Source organism: Anoplopoma fimbria, chromosome 19 (assembly GCF_027596085.1).
Source record: "Anoplopoma fimbria isolate UVic2021 breed Golden Eagle Sablefish chromosome 19, Afim_UVic_2022, whole genome shotgun sequence".
NCBI classification, from domain to species: Eukaryota; Metazoa; Chordata; class Actinopteri; order Perciformes; family Anoplopomatidae; genus Anoplopoma; species Anoplopoma fimbria.
In genome coordinates, this window is record NC_072467.1 from 2,183,858 (window position 1) to 2,206,440 (window position 22,583).

At 40.7% G+C, this 22,583-nt stretch overlaps 2 protein-coding genes across 4 annotated transcripts in view; both read right to left on the bottom strand.

Moving 5' to 3' along the window:
- The window catches only part of LOC129107893 (pro-cathepsin H-like), a 243,842-nt gene that overhangs the window by 7,347 nt on the left and 213,912 nt on the right, over window positions 1-22,583 (bottom strand). The gene's annotated exons all lie outside the window — the stretch shown is intronic.
- On the bottom strand, window positions 1,585-22,352 carry rasgrf1 (Ras protein specific guanine nucleotide releasing factor 1). Of its 2 annotated transcripts, XM_054619486.1 has the most exons (28): window positions 22,077-22,352; window positions 18,231-18,337; window positions 17,798-17,945; window positions 15,948-16,040; window positions 15,609-15,862; window positions 14,176-14,255; window positions 13,875-14,068; window positions 12,306-12,415; window positions 11,613-11,731; window positions 10,909-11,069; window positions 10,132-10,134; window positions 9,673-9,736; window positions 9,186-9,328; window positions 8,969-9,051; window positions 8,638-8,886; window positions 6,831-7,204; window positions 6,625-6,744; window positions 5,468-5,638; window positions 5,160-5,266; window positions 4,779-4,891; window positions 4,617-4,677; window positions 3,556-3,659; window positions 3,376-3,460; window positions 3,083-3,280; window positions 2,908-2,987; window positions 2,702-2,819; window positions 2,529-2,597; window positions 1,585-1,677 (listed from the first exon to the last, which is right to left on the bottom strand). In XM_054619486.1, exons 1-28 carry the CDS (start codon window positions 22,350-22,352, stop codon window positions 1,585-1,587), a joined length of 3,777 nt encoding a protein of 1,258 aa, XP_054475461.1. The 2 variants fall into 2 exon arrangements, with proteins under 2 accessions (XP_054475461.1, XP_054475460.1); XM_054619485.1 differs by lacking the exon at window positions 10,132-10,134.

The following is a 22,583-nucleotide window of genomic DNA, read 5'->3' on the forward strand; positions in this document are numbered from 1 at the left end:
GAGGCTAAGAGGAAGAGTGTATTGCTTTACAACAAATAAAAAGACACTTAACATTTGGTCGATTTTAGGTTATTGAGGATTTGTTTAGAGCAGAGGTGCCCACTCCCTGTGGACTGTAACCGGCCCTCGGAAAAATTGCAACAGGGGAATGAAGAAACTGTGCTTCTGCAAAAAAAAACATAATTATATAGAATGCCTGTTCAGCATTTGTCATCAGCCCCGTCATGTTTTTAATCAACAATAAATATATTTTTTTGCTGTAATAGCAGCATGACTACAGCTTTTGTATGGATTGCACTGAAACTTAGTACAAATTAGTGCTGCCCCATCCTAGTCAATTCGTCAATTAATCGGCTGTCTTGCACTTAGTTAACAAAGATTTATTTTGTCAATAACGATTTAACTATTCAATCAACTAAGAAAGTAGTCAACAAATCGTATAAATTTTGACTAAGAATTTATTTGGACCAAGACAGCCCTAAAACAAATATCCACAATTTCCAGAGGATAGAGCTTCATTGATCCCTTGACTTTTTCCTGTTGCGCCACCATGAGGTTCACAGATTTGATGGATCACCATGAAAATTTGCATGGACTTTCATGTCCCACTCAGGATGAAATCTAATAATTTTGGTGATCCCCTGACTTTTCATCTAGAGCCATCATCAGGTCAAAATTTTAAAATACTTAATTATCAAATAATTGAAACCCATCTTAAAACAGCCTTAGCTGTACTTTGTGTTTGGTGCTAAGTAGCAAATGTTAGCACGCTATCCCACTAAACAAAGATGATAATCATAAGCATGTTAGCATTGGTTTATGAAGTATGTAAGTTAACCGTTTACCTCATTTAGTATTAGTAGTTTATTATAGTAGTATTCGTAACTTTTGTTTTTCCTTAAAGTTTCACCCCGGTCCGTCCCATTGGGCTTGTCCACAATGACACTGTCAGTAAAAAAATTATCCACAGGGCAAAACAAACGGTTGGGAACCTCCGACTTTAGAGTAGTGAGCATTAATTAAAATAAAAATCCCTCCTGTTTTTGGGAAGCATAGAGTCGTTAATGCTTTTGGTACCTCGCTGTTATCTCCACTGATCATTGTTCTATATCTTTAAATCCAGTAATATTCTCTGTGCTCTTTTACCTGATTTGACGCAGTTACATTTTTACAATGCTACATTGGTTGCAGAGAAACTCAGTCATCGATGAAACTCAGGCAAAGAGAACAACGGCCAGCAGCACGAGTGCTCAGAAAGTGCAAAGTCAACACAGTATGAGATGATGCAAAATAATGTCATTGGTCACTAAGAAGACACAGTTGTGTGCAGGCAAAGGGACCTCTGTTATTATGCTTGAAATACCCCAAAGAAATAAAAAATAAACCACAAAGTAGGTGGCGTCATGGCAACATTAACAAACAAAAAATATACACAAAGGTTTTGTGTCGTCAAACAACCTTAAACATCTACTGTACAGAAGAGCAAATATCTTAAACATGTACAACTATACAAAAGTTGATGTGTTTGTTAACTGATGTGTGTAATATTAACAGAGGAAATAATGTGGATGACCAACTTTCCCATCAGTTGGGCACTTTAGGCTCAATTCTGAGAGAGGCTTCGTACATGCTTTCTTCATCCAGAACAAAGCTATTATCCAGTAGATACTGGGCTACCTGAGAGATTAAAAGACAAAACAAAAGCACGTTTAAGAAATTTTCTTTCATTGAAATTAATCTTTACACTTTTCAAACAACACAAAATAGCTTAGGCAGCCAAAATTGTTGATTATCTATTTACGTAGTCGCCAACATTTTGGTTTGTGAGCCCTTTAATAAGGCAATGACTACTTGTAGGGCATTATTAGCAGAATCATACAACTATAGGTTATGACTAGGTCATCTAATCAGTAACTTTAATGTTTTTTTTAGAGGGCTGAGGAATAAAACTATCCACTAATTCAGATATAAAACTAAAATTACAGAAAGGTTAGGAAAATAAATTCTAATTTATGTAGCATATATGCTTGTTTTTCAGATTTCCTTTTGTTTTAATTGTCTTACGATATGTCAAGTTGATCCTGCAAAACATTGGTCAGGATGTCAGCACCACCAAGTGGTTACAACACAATATTCATTTTATGAAAAATCTGGTCTATTTTCTTTTGCAATTGCAATTTCTTTTTAAATAAAAAAACAAAATAAGAATTTTTACAGGGTTGATTTTTACTTTTTCTGCCCTAAAATCATTTAATATAACAAGGGTCTAGGGACTAGAGAGGTGTCATAAAAACTGTGCAGATTGTAAAACCCCTTCAGGCAAATGTTTGATATTGTAGTCAATATTATAAAATTGACTTGACCTCTTCTGCTTTGCTCTGCTTAAGAGTGACTGAAGAGCAAATGTCTGTGCTCAGCTCTTCAAAAGAACCTTAAGTTCCCCTTGACTCACCACAGGTGCTTGTGAAACTGATTTCTTACCGTGACAAAAGCCGGAAAGACTGTCTACAGTTTTGGTATTCATTTACCTTTGGTTGCAGGTCAATCTTGTATGCTGTTTGCTGAAACTGCCTGATTTCTCTGATGATGTGAGAAATCTGAAAAAAACCCCATAAAAAACAGGATGTTAAATTCTGAACACACACAACTAAAACACACACCTGCACAAACTCTCTCATTCATCAGGACACCAAAATCTCACCATTCTCATCTTTGAGAAGTTGACCAAGTTGTCTTCGGTGTAGTTTGGCGTTCCCTCCTCAATGAAAGCCAGGTCTGTGAGGTACATCCCCAGATAGGGCACACAGGGAGGATCACAGCTGGTGAGAAAAAACCACACATCATCCATTTGTACTGCAAGCTTGCTTTATTGATCCAGTACAGACTATGTCCTTGAACTGAACTCACTTCTTCAAAGCCTCTCTCAGGTTTTTGAACCTCCCCTCTGATGAGACCAGCTTCTGCAGCTTGTCAATCAATGCTTTTGTCTAGAAGAAAGGGTTATCAAGGACACAATTAATGATAACAAGAAGCACATTAGGAAGAAAAACAAACAACAAACAACACATAGGGAGATACACACCTGCTTGGAAACCTTGAGCCAGGTCTTCTTGAGACGGAAGACAGAGCTGCGGTTGAGGGAGGAGGTGATCTCTAGAACGGCATTGTAGTTGTGGAGACAGCGGCAGATGTCTGCTACAGCCACCCATTTCTCTATGACCAACACTCGAGTGACCACGTCATCACAGCGTAGGATCTCTGTGGCGATAAGGTTGCTTATCTTGCAGAAGAAAGAGAGAAAAAAAAACTTTAATATTATCCTTTGACAATCACTAATACATAAGATGTGTAAGGGGCTTGTTTATTGGAACATACATCATTGAAGTGCTTTGTTGTTCTCATGATGTACGGCGTCTTCTCATTTTTGTCGTTCTTCATCCAGCCTTGTCCAAAGAATTCCCTGTTAACAGAGTGAAAATGAAATGTGAACACTGAATTGGTCAATGTGTTCTTCTTGGCCACGGACATGTACAGCTGAGATGAGATGACACTCACTCATATGGGATGACCTTAAACACAAGGTGGTCCAGCAGAGTGAGCTGTTCTGCGATCTCCAACGCAGAGTGACTCTCAAAGGGCTCAACCTTCCCTTCACCGGTCTTAAAGAAACAAAGCAGCGGAAAACGATCAAAATGTATCAAGCAATTTGGCACAAAGTAGCAAATAAGTGGAACACAGAACATAAATACTATGATATATATTGGGGTTGGGTTGCATCTAGGCATCTCACACCAGCTCTTGGTATGTGGAATGTCACCTCTTGGCGGGGAAGGGACTTGAGCTGATGCAGAAGGTGGAGTGGTATCAACTAGATGTAGATGGACTCCCCTCAACGCATAGCACTGGTTCTGCAACCGAATTCCTGGAGAGGCCTTTTCAGGAGTTGCCCATAACGAACACCATCTGAGCAGCGCTGAGTTGGGGTATTACACTGGAACAAGAGGGTTGCCTCTGTCGTCTATTAGTCGCTGAGTGGAAGTCTCTGATTTTATTTTTTTGCGCCATAAAAAGTAGCTCAGAGTACTCTGTCTTCTTGGAGTCTCTGGGTGGCAAACTGGAAGGGGTTCCAACTAGAGATCTGCTTGGAGACTTCAGTGCTCACTTGGGCAATATGTGAACAAACTTGAAAGAGGGTTATTGGAAGAAATGGCCCGTATGATCTATACCCAAGAGGTGCTAGTCATGAATTTGCCATAACAAACACCATGTTCAAGCATAGGGTAGCTCTTAAGCGTGGAACCATGGCCTCCAAGTCTGAGGCCATGGTTCTCTGCCGGAAAATTGTGTATTGTGCCCAACGTGTTGTGAGAGAGGGACTGCCCAAAGCGAGGGAGTTCAAGTATCCCAGGTTCTTGTTCATGAGTGAGGGTAAAATGAAGCATTAGATGTACAGGTGATTTGGCGCGGCATCAGCAGTGATGCAGGCGTTGTACCGAACCGTTGTGGTGTAGAGGGAGCTGAGCCAGAAAGCAAAGCTCTTGATTTACTAGTCCATCTACGTTCTACCCTAACCTATCGTCATCAGCTTTGAGTAGTCACCGGCAGACTTCACTCACCAGTTGTGTCACGTCTTCAAGGGTGATCTGATTGTCACCATGGTCTTCCTGAGTTAGAGTCCTGAAAAAAAGAGGTCAAGCTCTGAAAATATGTACAGAATATATCTTTTTTAATTTTGGGTCTACATAATAATCCCACAATCAAACTGCACACAACAGTACCTGATGATGTTGGCTGCTGCTTTCCTCTCCTGGGTCAACAGCTCAGGGTCATGCATCACTTCCTCCAGGAAGGCAATAGCTTTGGTCTTCAGCTCATTGTTGTTATCAAAGTCCTGGAGAAGGGACGGGCAGCACAGATACATGTTGCTTGAAAATTATTTTATCATAAATCACCAACCTGTGATATTCAGAATGCAGAAATCCAAACATTTTGCAGAAATGAGTGTAAAATTTGTGTTTTACTGCTACAGAAGCTGACTTACAGAATCAATATGAAATGAGGCATTAATCAGTATATGCATTTGTAAACTATGACAGTGTTCCAGCAGGATATAAACTGTGCCTATAACTGTGCCTTGAACTGTGTCGGGGATGCTTTACCGGAGAGTGTTTGGACACCCAGTGCCTCAGGACATTCAGGACTCTGTTGGTCGCTGCTCGTCTGATCACAAACTCTTTGTCTCCATTTCTCTGATCTGTTGGGAAGCCTGCAGAAAACATATCACGTGAGTTTCTACATCAAGCTCTCGTCACACATGTGACAGATTACAGCTTTGGCAATAAAGAACATCAACGTTTGAGGAACCCATAAATCTAATATCAGTTGACCTGACATGGTGCAGTTTTAATATAACCATTATGTTGAAACTGGAGGCTAGCCCTTAGGAATAGTGAATAGATGTTTGTACCACTACTGGCGAGCGACATCCGCCGATATTTTTCCTTGGTAGGTGTGCCCTCATTGGCTCCAGCTGTAGCGATAGCAAAGGCGGAGGCAGCGGACACGGCACTGCGGTTGTTATCCATCTCTCGACACGAGGACATCACCATGCCATTGTTGTAGGAAAACAGGGAGAACTCTACAGGGAGTCACAAAAAAAGAGAGAATAACCCTTTGGAAACTGGCAAAAGATTGATTTTGGTGGCAGGTAAATCTAGTTTGGTGGTCGGTTTGAGGAGAGACATAACACAAATTTACAGAAAAGTGATGGTGATATATTGTTAATATCACTTTGAGTTTAACTGAATATGTACTGACTGCAGAATGACCTGCTTCTTGTTGTGCAAACATCCACTAGGGGGCACTACAAGCCAACATAACAATTTCCCTCCAGACTTTCCTTTGCAAGAGGCTTTGATATTCAAGATGGTTGCAGCTAAATATAGCCACCAAATATCAGCATAACAGAGGAATCAACAGATTCTCTGCAGTCTGCTATGTTTAAATCCTGGGAACATAGACAGATCATAAGCAGCTGAGCACTCGCTGCTTCACAATTTCAGTTAATTCTTTACCTCACACAATAGATTCCTTTAAACTCCATTGTGTGATTTTGTCATGAGATTTAGAAGGCACAGATAATCTTGGCTCCAGTGAAAAAGCCTCATTAGTGGGGGCGGAAGGGAAAACACGCTCTTGATGTAGTTGCTATGACACAAGTTTCCCTTACACCTACTGAATCCAAGCATTGGCTTTCCCCACAAGATCAACAAGTTTATATTTTATATTTATACACTTCACTGTGGCAGGGTGTTTATCTGTTTGTTTTTGCACAAGATATATTAATCAATTGACGATTGCAAAGTGTAATCATCAATTTCCATGCAAAATAAACCAATACACAACTTGCATACAGTAAATTGTGACCTTTTGAAACCTAATAATAAAAACATAATGAAAATTCAGCTACAAGTATTGTTTTTTATTATTTAGTGTGTTACTGTGTTAAAAAAAAAAGTGCAAAGGGCTCTAATAAATTTGAAACTAGCTTGTGCATTGGACTGGTGGCATGTTAGTGTAGACGATCGTAATTATGTCACTGCACATGTTTAGGACACAATGTACCTGAGGAGTTTTTGCATTTGATGTTTTTCGGGGTGGTTGGTGACTTGGTGGGAGAGGCTTCTGGGTCTCCTTCATCACTCTGGTTTTGATCGTTGTCACTCTCTTCTCGTACAGAGAGATCTGTATCATATAAAATTCAGTAAAAACATAATTCCTGCTAATCAAAACTGGAATAATTTGGTCTTTATTTGCTCTTGCTGACCTACCTTGTTTGCTCACTGTGGTATCCTCCACCTTGTCCTTCTTGTCCTCTCCCTCATCAGGGATTTTGCTGGAGACGGGACTGGACACGTACAGTTTGTTGATGTCCAAGGTGGTCTTGCTGAATGGGGACATGGTTGAGTACATGCTTGCATAGCCATTTGAGGAGGAGCAGCTGAGGGCAGCCAGGTCAAGAGCTTTGCCCCCAGTGATTATGGGGATGTTGAGGGAGAGTTTGCGCCGGCGGTTTGGGGACGAATTCTTGGCGATGGCGAGAGGAGGTGGGGAGGAGAACTTTCTGCTGGCTCTGGGGGAGCTGGGAGGCTCTCCATACAGAAGTTTACTGTTCTGACTGCTGGCAAAGAATAACTCCAGGGACCTGCATCAAGGGAGGATATATATGCATGTGAATTTAGAACATCTGGATATTTTTCTTTGACATGTGGTAAATATTTTCTGTTTTAAAAGCTAAGCGAAATACACGAAACCTCCTAAATAATTTATGCAACCCAAGTCGTCAAAGCAACCAGAAGTCTCTTTGCAGCCGCATCTCGTTGTTTTAGTGCAAGATGCAAGCTGCAGTGTTGCAGAAAACCTCTCCCACTCCCTGCCACCCTCCTGGCGACCTCACGGGTTCCCACAAATAGCACACCGAGTGATAGTGCGCATGGCCACTGCTGACACAAGCGTAGAAGTGTAGGTGTCTCACAGTGACATGACAGGCGCCGCGGGAGAGCATGCTGCAGGGTCTTGGGCATGGGGAGCTCCCCGTGATCTGAACCCCACTGTGGGGGCCTTCGCTCAAGGCCTGCGGAGCGGTGAGTTAGCCCCACTGCAACACCTCGTCAATATTTCACACTATGGATCTTTGCAGACAAGGAGAGGGAGGAGGGGAGGGTGGGGTCCTGCAGCACCGAGGTTGGTTGCCATAGAGCGACAGAGCCCAGTTGAGACGCTCCCAGGCAGGCAGGCAGGCAGGAGAGTCTGGACCCAATTACTGCCTTTGATCACTGAACACGCACATAAATACACAAACAAACAGTGATGCTGAAGCATCCTAGAGCCTGTCTTCATCTACTGCTCCATCTGCTGCTTTTCTATGCTCACATTAACCAACAAAACAAACTCCCCAAGCTTTAAAGATCACTGGACTTCACCATTCCACATACATTATGTGATCACCAATTCTGTCACATGGAACGCACATTACAAATATCCCTGAACACCAGAATCACTTTTCACCCTCCTCACCATCCTAAATCAAAATGTATCTCATTGGCATGACCTTGGACTTTCAAAAAACGGATTATAAAGGACACGGTCGTCTATCTATCAGACAACAAACACCATAACCAACTAATTTCACACATGGTCATCCATCATGTGACCACATCAAGTTGTATTACTCATATGGCTGTTGCTTTCCTTAAGTCAGCCACATATCCAAGGTATTTATTTATTATTGTTTTGAACTATTTGTAAGAGCTGCTTCATGTTTGAAGTAAGATTCCTTAGGTGGAACTAACCTTCAGTAAATGTAAAGAACTTAAATAAATTCATAATTTCTGGTATAAAACAGTATAAAAACAAGTTGCATCACTGCAGTTAAACCCAAAAGTTAAACTTGTAGCTTGTTCCTATGCTCTTGCACATTCCTAGCATTGATGAGAGGATGACAAAGCTTCACATTATTATGGATCAGTCTCATCTTTATGCAGCATAAAGTCTGGATAGATGCCAAACATATCCAATAAGATTTATTTGTCTATTGTTCCTGCGGTCAACAACCTCGCTACATGTAACTTGACTCACCGAGCAGGGATGGCACTGATGGGCTTCTTGTAGATGGTGATGAGTTTGTCTAGCACCACATCAGCGGTGGTGAACACGCGATAGGAGTGCAGGAAGGTGTTGAGGAAGTCGATGGAGAGGAAACGGAGGTCAGTCAGTCTCTCCAGCAGGCGCTCGACGCTTGCGTAGCGGATCTGCAGCACCTTGCAGGAGTTCATCATCTTACTGAAGCGGATGTCCACGTCATCGCAGTACAGACTTGAATCTGACCTGCTCAGGAAAATAAGAAATAATTGATTTAAGAAATTACGGAAAGAAAGATGCATAAACTGTAAATAAAAATAAGGCTTACTTGATCATCTGTGGCACTGTGACTTTAGAGTTGTCTTCGAAGGCGTTCATCATCAGCCCATTGCAGCGTATGTTGTCTATGCACTGTGGGACAGATGCAGTGGAAGTAAACAGAGAGGACAGAGGAAATGTTAGTGAGTTCTGTAACGTGCAGGCTTTCTGCCGACATCCTCGGCTTCTCGTCTGACTACTGGAGACTGTGATGTGTGTTGACGTGCCTGGCTGATGTCACTGGTCCATGCAGACTTCTCCTGCCTCGAGGAGGCCACCAGGATGACTGTGAATGACTGGCTGTCCTTTGGCTCCACGACAATCTTGAAGTCCAGGTGCTCCATGTCCTGGCCGCTCTTGTCTGATTTGGCTTTGAGGCGAACACATGGACATAACAAGATGTCATTTTCTCTGTTAATTCATGCACATGTATTACTGCAACAAGAAACTAAGATTAAACTAAGCCAAATGTCAACATTTGGCAAAAAAAAGAGGAAATCAGTCATCATTTGACATTTATTTATTTACCTGTTTAGATTCTGTATTAGATTCTAGTGGCAATGCCTGCCTCTGAAGCACTTTTTCAATTGTTCCAAATATGAATTATAAAATATTAATACACTCCGTCACACTCTTGTAATCATACATTATATACATCAGCACACATGGTATGATGCATATCTCTGTAAGCTGCAGTATGAATAAAACACTCACACTCATCATCTGTCCCCTCAGGGTCCTCCAGTAGAGTGCAGTCTATAAGCGAGACTACTCCATTCTGAAAACAACATACAATATATATTTAGTTTCATCCCTCCAACCTCTTTTAACTCAAAATGTGTGACGACAATTTGAATCTAGTGGCCGACCCCGCTACTAACAATTAAATCTATATTCTAATAATTCTGATCTAATATTTTTATATGTATTAAAATGAAAGTATTAAGGATTATAGTTCTAAGATTAAGATTGTTCTAATAATGTATCAAATGACAATGTTGAAGGGGTCGCTGGTAGGGATAAACATGCAGAGCATTATCTCCTCAATCTGAAGCTAACCCTCGGCTTTACAGAGCTTTAAAGTTCAGTTCATTGTTTAGCTGTCTGGTTCACTCTCACTGCTCTTTTAGCTGTTTTCAGTGAAAAAGCTCTATGAACCCACTGTGCAAATACCTGCTCAGCACCAAAGGCAGACAATGTAAGTACCAAGCTGGTTAACATAAGGAGCATTTAGCTGTAAAGTACCAGATATTTCCCTCAGGTAGAAACCAAAATCTGACTCCCAGAATTAAGACTCCAAATTAATGATAATGTTTCCCTCCTGAATGCGTAAATAAGTGACTCTTAACTGCTAACAACTTTGCCATATCAACTTAAAAAGTGATGACAAATGTTGTGCTCACAACTCCAATAAAAAAGCAGTAATTGCAGGTTTCAAAACCTCAGTTTTACTGAAACTCTATGTATGTAAGGTATTCAGTTGAAAGCTTTATGGACTCATGTTAAGACTCCATGCATCAATTGCCCTTTTTAATGGTGAGTTATGTGGAGAAATACCACTAAACCGCTCCATAACACACATCAAAGTGACATCAATCTGCTTTTAAACATGTTCATTGAACTGTGTGTGTGTGTGTGTGTGTGTGTGTGTGTGTGTGTGTGTGTGTGTGTGTGTGTGTGTGTGTGTGTGTGTGTGTGTGTGTGTGTGTGTGTGTGTGTGTGTGTGTGTGTGCGTGTGTGCATGAGCAGGCTTGTATTAGCGCATGGAGCTCCAGCGGTCATTGCCACTGATAAAAGCCATGACATCACTAACCCTGTAGCTTTCATCTCCTGTCAGTTAATCTGTTCAATTTAGCCCAGATTCAGTATTTATTTTCTCTGCGTTGCTGTAAGATTTTGATGTCTGAAATAAGGAGCAGCTCCATTGCTAGCTCAGCAGCACAGGCTCACCTTGGTGAGATGAAGCTTTCCCCCAGAACCCCTGGTGCAGATGATTAAATGCTTGGAGAAGAGAAAGCACTGCCTCTCCCCTTCCTTCTTCAGGGATAGAGAGCCCAGTCGCCCACGGGTGATCTTGCCCTTCTCGCTCATCGGCACCTGGATAAGAGACCCTATATGTAGGAATAAAAGAGTGTGTGCAAATAGAAGGAGGAAGAGAGAAGGAGAAAGACAAATATGTAAGTGGAAAAGAGGCAAGGACAAGGGGAATTTGAAAAAAAAGGAGAAATGGAATAAAAAAAATAATCAATATCAAATTGCTTTTCTTGCCTTCCTCTACATATGAATACATGTAGGGTCACATGAGATGCTAAGGATTAAATAATCTACCATTTCTGTTTTCCCTCTCCTCATCCATCAAGGCCTGTTGGGGACGTGTGACATTTACAGTCCCAGATTCATCATCAGTTCTCCTCTGAACAGTCTAATTACACTTGGAAATTCCTCACGGGGAGTACACATTGTTCCCCAGAGAGAGCAATAGACATGCCTTTTTTTTAACTGAGTATTTCAGGCTCAATACAGGGTGGAAGATGTGAGATCAGGCTGTCAGAAAGGTAAGGGAGGACAGGAAATCCCCTTCTGCCACGACTCTGCTTTTCTGTGGAGGTTTCTTGGCTGGGATCTGAAGTAGAGCACTTGAAGGCAGCTGTTACCTTGTCTTACAAACGTCTGGCTGGTGTCGAGGAGAATCTCGCAGCCCTCTACGATCATGCGCTCTATTGCCAGGTTCTTCCTGATGTTCTCGGTCTCGCTCACCTCGTCGTGCATGATTCTATGGAAAAGGGACATTCAATCATTCTGATTCAATAGAAATAGGACTGTATGGGAACATGAGACAAATAAATGACACAAGAACACAAGAAGTATTACTGTCAATTTTGATTTCATGACTTTATCAAGATTATTAATAACATAATTTTTATTTCAGTTTGATTCACTTAGTAAAATATCTCTGAAAATTGACCACTTACTGTCCATATGCCAAATTCCTATGAGAGAAATAATATTTAATAAAGGTATTAAAGTAATCCTGGTCATTGTCAGTTAAGTGTTTGTTAACAGCAATAAGCAAGTGCTTGTCATACTTTGCCTGCCATGACTTTTGTATCTTACAGTTTGCACTGCAGATACTACTTAATAGTACTACAACTTCTGCATGTAAATATGGGTCAAAAATTAATTTACTCTACGTTTCTATATACTCCTAAATTCTCCTAAAAAAATTTTTTAATGTTTTTTTTAATACTACATTATACTGAAAACATGATAATCATCACACTGGTGGTTTGTGGTGTTGCTCAGTTGAGATGGCATGCAACTCTTTGACTTTAATTACACAAAATTACCTGGACAGCTCCTCCAGCTTAGATTTGGCGTAGTCCAGGCTGGTTCTCTCTACATGTTCGTGTGGTGTGTGGGCCAGAAGTTCGTGGAGTGTAAGAATGTAGCGGGGAATCTACAGAGACAGAATAGCAGGACAACAAGGTAGGTACAGGGGAGTCTCACTCAAATATGAGAGCTTACATGCCTGCATAACTGTAACAACAACAACACAAAGGTGCACACATGGGAATACACACGTGCTGGCGTGTACGTACACTAATGAGAAGTAGATCAGTGGAGAGCACAATCTACACTGATCAGCAAAATTTATTATCAACACAGCACAGCCTGCAGTAGGCCCCAGCAGAGAGGACTGTCGGGAAACTGCGTACCTTGCCAGAAAGGAGCCATTATTAAAGCCTGAGATCCAAAAAACAACCGCTTTTTATAGACATGAAAACACTACAGGGATATTCTGAGCCAAAGCAGACAAGTGCCTGCAGTTTCTGTTCTTAATCAGGGATGCTACAATATGGGACATGGTTTAGAGAGCCAATCAGTGCTCAAGAAAGAGTCTGGTCTTTGACGCCAAGTCCTCACCGAGCCATGATAGCCAAGATAGAGGCCAGAACACATGACTGAAAATATTGCTTTGGTTAAAGTGGAAATGAGTCAGATTTTGTTACAATTATTATTTTAAACCTCTGTTGTATTTGCCCTTTTTGGCACTACACCATTCATCATCCAAATCGAAAATTACATCCATTACTGTGGAACAAAATAAAAAGTTACTGAGTTGGGTGGCAGGTTTCTCTCTTCTGCAAGTGGGCTCATCTTTAAGTCTATGAAATGCTTTGAGGGCAATAAATAAACCTGAAACGATTATTGAGGTACACCAATAGCGGCCGAATAGAGGTGTGGGCAATATTCTGTCCGATGTTTTTCTCTGGGTACAACACTTTTTTTTTAATATATATATTTATAACTAAACCTACTGTAAAACTTTAATGTTTACAGGCTTTGAAAAAGCATGAGAGTTGGTTGCAAACAATATGAATATAAAGTGACAATTTTAGGAAACATTATAGAGAGCAGGATAAAAAGTCTGGAAATCTAAAACGAAATCTTGTGACAATGTACATTACAGTGACACTATATAAACAATATTCAAGAATATTAAAAACAAATAACTCATAGACGTGATGGACATGTCATTCATTCATTCTGGGAGTGATAAAATATTCCAGTTATGTTTGTATTTTGTTGAGGGGCCTTTCCTTTTTGTTAGCATTTGGATCACAGACAGTGCCTTTAACAGACGTCCAGCTTTGAATATCCAGAAAACAAAGCAGCCAACTGCTTTACAGACAGCTACAACCGGGTTTCATTGGCATAGCTATAGCCAACTAGTATTAAGTTGGTGAATTATATGGCCCAAGGGTAACATTTTTTAATGGAGAGAAGAACTTGGCCCAGAATGGATGCGAGAGCTCAGAATTAACGACACAATCTGGCCTCAGGCTGCAGCTCTGCGGCAAACAAATGGGCCTGCCTTTATTTCTTGTGTATATCAGTGAGACAAATGAGCTCACCTGGAACATGGGGTAGGTGAGGAAGGTCTCCAGAGTCCTCTCCTCACAGTCGGGTTTGGCCTCGTACTGCTTCAGCAACTTGTCAAAGTCTCGGTTCTGCTTGCAGTGAGCCAGGATCTGCAGGCTGTACTGGTGGTTCCTCACAAACTCCTGGTAGATGTTCAGCATGGGCAGCAGGATGTCAAACAGGTCGGCTATAGAGAGATCAATACCAAGATACTGTGTATAATGAAACAACAAAACTGAAGGCTTCTCAATGGTAACAATATGAAAAAAGGCACGTAAATGAAACAGTTCTTACCCAGCACCAATGTTGGCCAGCTTGCTATTCTGGCTTTTAGACCCTGGTAAAATATCTGATGTAGAAACATGATAGTTTCACTGAAAAAGAAGAAAGAAAAACAGATTATCTTCTGAAACAAATACAGAGTTTATGTTATTAATTCTGCCAACACCCAGTGATACTGAGGTAAAGGAAAGACCTGACACCAGGTAGTGTGTACGAGAGCACAAGTGTGCAGGTTTTGAGCATGAACGTGCTGGGAGGACTGTGGGTGGATTTCGAATAGGCCAATAAGGGTGCATGCAGATTAATGTCTTCATTGTACTGTCTGCGTGACTGAAGGGACACAAAACTCAAACTGCAACCTTGAAGCTAATATGAGAGAACAACCCCTGTTTGTCTAGATGATGCAATAGACAGCATACAGCTGACATTTTTGGGTAATTTCAGTTTAAATGGTGAGAAATTATGTTTCTTTATTTTTTTTGTGATTTATTTTTTTATTTCTTAATAGGAATTGTATTTATCTTAAAGCAACTGCACTACAAGGGACTTTTTTGTTCTGTAGATTTTGGTGCCGTTAGAGGACAAAAGTGTTAGTGTTTCCGAGCATCAGATTCCCTTTAGAAAACCTCTCATTTAACTGCAGCAGGGTCTGACATTCTGTCCTGCTCAGTACTGGTTCTGGTTCACTCAAGCCTCCATCAGTATATGGTGTCCGTGTTTGCTCCCAGTGGCAAGCAGATGAGCAGAGAGGCGAAGCTCTGCTTCTGGCTGGAGGAGGAGATGCTGCTGCCGGGCCCTGAGCTCTCCTCCTCCCACCAGAGCTTCAGAAAGCAGGTTGAATGCAGCGGCAAAGCTGGATCTGGGTCTATCTGTGGTGGTGTGGATGGACCCAGATGTGCGGAAGACCCCGCTGGAGTCTGAGCTGAAGGAGTTCTGGCAAACCTGCATGATATCATCTGATTTTGCTTTGAATGCAATGTGGCGGCACCAATTACAAGCATTAAGAATAATAATTATGTAGAAACCGACTCTTCTCGAATAAAGTACAAGTAACTTATACACTTTATATGTTTTTACTGTAAAAGTAGACAAGCAAGAAACAAATTGTATGTATCCTTGAGGTCATATGCATTTAATGCATTTCCTTTGTCATAAAACATTTGCAAAAGTTGATTTGTTAAGTATTTTTAAATCAGTTTCTTTTACATAATTTTGCTAGCTAGCAGTTGTCTTTTCTTGCATTTTGTTGGTTTGTTGATACGTTTCTTGACCCTGTTACTGCCACCAGCCGGCGATCAGTAGAACAACGCACAACATATAAACAAACGATCACATTCAATTGCTCCAAAGCTGTGTTAAAAAAAACAACTCCACTGGATACTTTTAAGGTGATAATATTTTGTAAGGAAATTTTGGAAGTTATCTGTGGGACGAGAGGATCCAACCTGTTGAGGAATATGCTGCTGACATCATCGTGGGTGATGGGCGGTTTCTTGGAGCTGGCTGCCATGCGGAGCGGCCTCAGGAAGTTGTTCACCAGGATGTGAAGCTGCTGGACGTACTCGGCCTCCGAGTCCAACATGCTGAACACCACCTGGTTCCTCTTCCTCATGCTCTCTGCATGCGGTGAGCGGATGTAATCCTGGATGATTGTCTTCCACTTCCTCCTGCAGATCCAGCCTCGCAGGAAGCTCTGGACCTGAAGTTTTAAAGGCTGTAGTTAGTTTTCCAGTATCATAAGATACTCTAGAATTTAGCAACAGGTTTAAATCATGTGTTTTCACTTTTTTGATTTTCTTGATTTCTGAGTCGTCATCGGTTGGGGCGGCGGCTGGGCTGGCTTGAATCTTCTCATTGTCTTTGAGCAGCCCAGAGATCTGCCAAGGAGGCAACCACAAAAAAAGACCAGTCATTCCCACTCACACACTTCTCTGCTTCTCACTTACTGTACCATCATGTAAACAAAGTGACTGAGTCACCAGGACAGGACCTGTGAGCACTGTCAACACTGAGACATTTAGCCTGACTGAACTAGTTGTGTTCAGTTGGCTGGTACTGCTGCATCAATATTTATTTACATTGGTTATTTAAACGCAATATGTTCTGAACTGTCCTGCATGTTGATAAGAGGTAAACAGGCTGCTGACAAAAAAAAAAAAACAGACTGGAGCTGCCTTTAACTGTTTGAAGCTAAGTGTCTCCATTTACTTTATAGAAGGTGCAAGTGACAAGAAATTGTCATTGCATTTCATAAAAGAGATGCAATATAAAGCCTTGCTAATGCATATTCAGCACATAATATGATTTCAAGCATCACATTTGCACATTAAAGTAACATGACTATTTGATCTGAAGAATACAGCCCTATTGGAGGCATTGTTTCTGAGAGGAGATGCAAAGTGGAGTGAGGTTGTCCTGAACACTGGTTGTCTCTCCCTGTGATGGGGCAGTGCTTCCATTTCTGTCCTCTCACACGACTTTATACACATCTGAGACAAACATAGCAACAATCAGCATGATCCATCATTTCCCTACTGGTTCAGCTGTTTGTTGTGCTGAGGAGAGAGGACGCTAACACATTTTGGAAAGGAACAAGATTTTGATGTAACTGCCACTTCAGGAAGTCTATTGATATTGTTGATATTGTGATTGATAGCATTTGTGGCTGCCAGATATTTATCTATAAATAGAAAACCCTGTAATATTTTGTTATTATGGTGAGAGAGGTTCAAAATCCTGGATATTTTAACAGTAAAACCTCCGCCATCAGAAGGCCCAAACTAGCCCAGAAAGATACTCCTGAGTTGGGATGTAATTCAGGGCTGCTATCGGTATCTGTTTATCTTGAAAAAATATGTGTATTTGGATCTACACTTCGGTAAATTGTTTTCTACTGCTATTGACTTCATATACTTACGTGTACAACTTCGAATTATAATAATACAATTAGTATTAAAATAATAAGAACACATGTTTTTTTGTGTGCCATAATGCACGATTCTCTTTGTATTCTTATATAAAATGTGAGGGTAATTTAGCTAAAGTCGCTGAAGATGCTAGGCTTCACCATCGAATCATGAGGTGAAAATGAAACCTGTGCAACCAGTCGAGCTTCATCCTAAACTGCACAACAAATACTGGTGAAAGTAATTGAGGATGACATCGATGATCTGGGTCTTTAGTCTGTAGCTTATTTGTTCACATTCTGGGAAATCTGCATTAGGAAAGTCTTGCTGGTTTGTCTACAATCAGTTCCTGTTTATACTGTGCAGACAACACACCTGGATAACTTTGATAATGAAGAAAAATGAAGATGATGATCTGAAGTGAATCTGAAGCACCTTTTTCTATGATTCCTAAACTGATTTATGGACCTTCGTCCTCAATGGACACAGACATCCTGATATAGTTGTAAAGTGTGCATTCAGCTGATTTGAATAAGGGGTGTTTAAATCTGACTGAGGAAGGACTCTGAGAAGAAAAGGTTGAAAACTGCGCCATTTGGCGAGGGACAGGGGGATCGAATTTTACAAATGAAAATGTATGCTGTTTGTATCTGTTCAAATCCGAATAATGTATTGGTATTTGTTTAAGTCCCTACTCCTCACCGTAAAGGCATCACAGTGAGTATTACCTCTGACTTAAGCCTTTCAATCTCTATTTCCCCATCTTCTATCTGTTGTCGAAGTTGCTTAGCAACCATTTTCTCCGTCTCCACAATCTGAAGCAGATGAAGATACTTCTGCATGAGAGTCTCATGCTCGTTGGCCAAGTTTCTGTAACTGTAACACACGCACACACAAGCACAAACACACACACAGTTTTTGAATTAAAGCTTGAGTAATTAATTTCACATCAGTGCATGTAGTTTCATCTCACATCAAAGCAATCAGTTTTTTCTTCTTCTGAACAAAGCATTTTTCTGTCATTCCTCATATTTTAACCCCACTTACGAAACCATGGCAACAACCCCCTACAGACTGAGCAGTCATAGATGACTTACCCTCTACTGACTAATTCAACTTCTAATTGCCATGTCTGCACATTTCACTGATGTGTGCCTTTACCTGGCGTGTGATATTGCAGCCACCCATTCATCGCAGTCCTTTACATCTTCTGTGCGTAACTCGAGCGCCTTTTGATTTTCATGGGTGAAGCTGACGGTGAAATAGTACTGAAACAAACAAGGGGGGAGGGGGGAGGAGTTCTTGTTAGAAACAACAGGGCTATTATTAATCTGACATGCTATATGTTCTACACAGAAGGGAGCATGCATTATTGCATGCCCTCTAGATAAATCTATTATATAGTGGCTTAACTGAAGCTTCTCCACTGCTTTTGTCTTTGTGTTTGTTCCACTGCCTCGCTGCCGCCGACATCAAGCGGGTGATTTAAAACCACACAGGGCCTGGGGAAGCCACATCGTCCTCGCCCACCAGTGCACTTGATGGAGCACACGGAGGGAAGCCTCCCCCAGCTCGGTTCCTGGGATGTCTCTGGTTCCCAGGAGGAAATGCCATAAGACATGGAGGATGGAGCCACAGCCAATTACATAACTGCGCGATACCTGTTTCCTAGCAACTGAAGCTCAACGGAAAATAAGGGTTTTATTATAAATATTTAATATTATTATTATAATTAGTAGTATATTAGTAGTATTATTACTAGTTTCAACAATAATATTATTGTTTGTATTATTATTGTTTTTATTATTGTTTTTGTTGTTGGTGTTGTCTTTAGCCTATTTAACTATTCTATTAATTAGGGCACTTTACTAAGGTTTCATAGATTAAGCATTGAAAGGGTCAATTTTGGGGTTTTCAATTTGTAAACCATCTATCTGGAGTTTCCTTGTATGTAGGGAACACTTCTACATTCAAAATAAATACTTGTACATGAGATTTTGCAGATAATACTTAAGTACTTTTGCTTGAATAAACTATTTTTTTAATACAAAAGATTTACCATTTAAAGATGATTGCTATTTAACTAGATTTTAACACTTCTACAAAATGGTGTAACTATTTGGATAACTGTAAAATGAGCAAACACTGCTTTTAATACAAACAAATATAGTGATGTTTGTGGATATGGAAAGTCGAAACTAGTATTTTATCTTTCTAGAAAGTGTCCACTTTCCACGGCAATTTACAAATCTGAAAAAATATGTTTGCATATTAAGGAAAGCCTGTGCATTTATACAGCATTTTTCCTTTATTTTTAAATGTTATAGTTCGTAAGTTTGTATCATATTTATAAAGACCTTTTGATGAAAGCTACATATAGTGTATACTACTTATTAAAACATAATGAAGATCTCCGAAAGTGGGACATGATTAAACACTAACACAGCTCCCATAAGAAACATGTCATCTTTCTGTGGATTGTTCCAGCCGTGCTGAGAGAGACCAGACTCTAATCTTTGGCCTGCAGATGTTCAACAGGCGCCTATCAACCTGCAACTGATCATTATTCATGGCTGACTGCTCTTCCATCTTCACATTCATTAGGTATTCATCCTACCGTCAAAGAAAAATCTATTTCTGGCAGAGAGGCATGCGTGTTGTTGTAGTTTTCCCTCATGGTCTCTCTAAGAGCGCGGTGAGTGTCTGGTGTGAGGCAATGTTAAGCACACTGTCTGCTTCCTGCTCTATGTTTATGGCTGAGTCATGCACCTTTAAACATCATTACTGATCTGAACAGAGATAAATGAGATTGATAATCCATTGATAAAAACCTATCATATAGATACATGAGTATTATTGTTATGGGGGCAGTTTTGCTGTGCTGTGGATATGAGTGAATGGGTAAATAATTAATTAGAGCAGAATAATTATTTTGTCTTGTAAAAATGGCTACTGACTGATTAACAGCAGCATTTGATTGCAGCAATACGGTAAAAGGGCTATCCTAAATAACATAATGAGATCTATATGTATATTGCCTGAAGTGTTGGTTATCACTCTGCATCCACTCTATTTTAATGAGGAACTTCAGTTTTCTCCCTATCAACATCACCAGGATATTGTACGTAACATAATATTTACTGTATACCTCGTAGCAAATCAACCATCTCTTGCTCCCGTAGCTTCTTGTGTTATTGGTCGGTGTGCTGCTGTTCCCCCAGTGTGAGCGAGCTGTGTTTTCTATAAATGGACACTGACCCCTCCAAGGTACAGCAAGGAACAAATTTAGCCCAGATAGCGCTCACATTAATAGGAGAGATGCGACACGCTTCTTCTCTCATCTCGGTTACCCCGCCTCTTCCAACTGCATCATTCTTTAGGATGCAAATAAGGGTTGCCATAGAAACATGGGGCTCAAACGCATTATCATTTTCACACTAACTGCATTTGAGGATAAATATAATGTAGGGATTATGGTGGATTGCTAAAACGTTTGCACAAAACCCTAAATCCAGGTGGGGATAGGAGATAGAGCTGATATTTCCATACTATTATTTGTCCTTGTAAAGGATGTTTGTTTGTTTACAATGAGAGGTAAGAAGCCTGTCATATCAGTCACATTAGTCATTCATTATCTGTGCACTTCTCAGTGCTTTCACTCTCTGCAAACAGAATTCCCAGAGCAAAGTGTATCAAGCACCTTCTCTCAAGTTGATCACAAATTCATCTGTTAATCAGGATTTTTGCAGCATGCTTTAGATTTGTGCATGTAGAACAGGACAAAGCAGAGGAAACAGCACTGCTGGCAAAAACAGAAAATAATCCAAATTCTTTCAGGGAGGTTTTTTTTGGGGGTGGCTTTACTGTGAGAGCACAACATTAGGCAGTGTGTTGCATTCTGCTTTGTCAGCACAAAGGCAGCTGTTCACAGGAAGAGCCTGGACTCACTTTGGATTGCAGCCCTACCGACAGAGTCAGGCACAGAGCCTGGAGAGAGGAGAGCCAGTGGCAGTGAGGCATTATGTTCCTCGACTGTTTATTCACAATAACAATGACAACAGACCTGTCAACCTTTCTACTCCTCACTTTCATGCTTTGCTGAGTTAAGTAACAGCCAGATGAGATCTTTGAAGATCGAGTGGATGCTTCATGTGTAGTTTAATTTAAATATGTCTTCTACTTGCGTCTTTAAAACGCCTTAAGAAAGTGTGATAGATACCGCGGATAACAAATGGAAAAAACAATAATCATCTATTTTGCAAATAAAATATCCAGTAGTAGACTGAATCATTTCATTCAGGTCATCTTCATCAGAGCTGACTGATCACAGGCACCCTGCTGTTTCTTCAGCTTCAGCTGTAATCTCATCATTTAACCACAAGATGGAAACCTTGAGGCAACAACTTCTTTTTTTTCTTGCATGTTTCGTTGGAAGGAGCATTAGGTATATCACTCTCCGCCCTAAACCGTCAAACATATGACCACTGAAAGTCAAAAGCAAAATATGTGACCAACCAGGATGCAAATGCACCACTATGATAAGAACAGAAACAATTTACATCCCATGCACCAATGAAAACTATCCCACCAATAAAAAAAAAAAAAAAACCCATCAAGCTCGGGTTTGCTGCAACCTAAAGCAAAAACACTGCATAGCCCAGTGCCAGGGCTGCTGTGATATCATTAGGTGTTAATATTGTTACCTCATCATTAATACCATGCATGGGTTACATAACGTCTAATACAGCAGTCTGGAACCTCGTGCTATTCTGCTGCACTGGATTTGAGGTCATCATGTGATTGGATATGAGAAGAATATTCTCATATATAAGAAAACAACAGACTCAAATAGTTCAAAGGAGCAAATTCTTCCCTCAGTGTTCATCATCATTTTAACATGAAGCATGAAAAACAGTTAAGCAGTGCAAGAGAGAGAGAGAGACTGTGTGTGTGTGTGTGTGTGTGTGTGTGTGTGTGTGTGTGTGTGTGTGTGTGCACTCTCAGTACCTGCTTCTCCAAACACTCCTTGGCTGACTGTGAAGGTTTGGGTGAAGGTGTCCTGTCGCATATGCATCCCTCCAACAGGTACAATCCCGAGGGTCGAGAGCTGGACTCGTTCTCAAAATAAAAGAGCATATTTTGTAACAAAGCAAACCACTTTGTGTGCCATTTCGTGTTGTCTGAGCTCTTCTTGCTCATGCACCCTCGTCTTGTACCATCCTTTTTCGCCAGAAGCCCCAGGTAGGTGACATGACCATCATTGAGTCGTATTCCCTTCTGCATTTTGATGAGGAGACTCGTTACATCCTTCTGAAGTCGCTCCAGGGAAAAATCAAATCAAGAAAGACAAGATGTTGACTTTCAGCAGGCTCTGTCCGACGCATTCACCGTGTTGGCATTTAAGTAAAGAAGAGAGGAACCGAGCAGCACAAGTCCAGCATCCTGAAATCTTTTGTCATACTCCCGAGGTCCACATTGTCAAATAAAAAAAAAGAAAAAAGGCAAAAAGGAGGA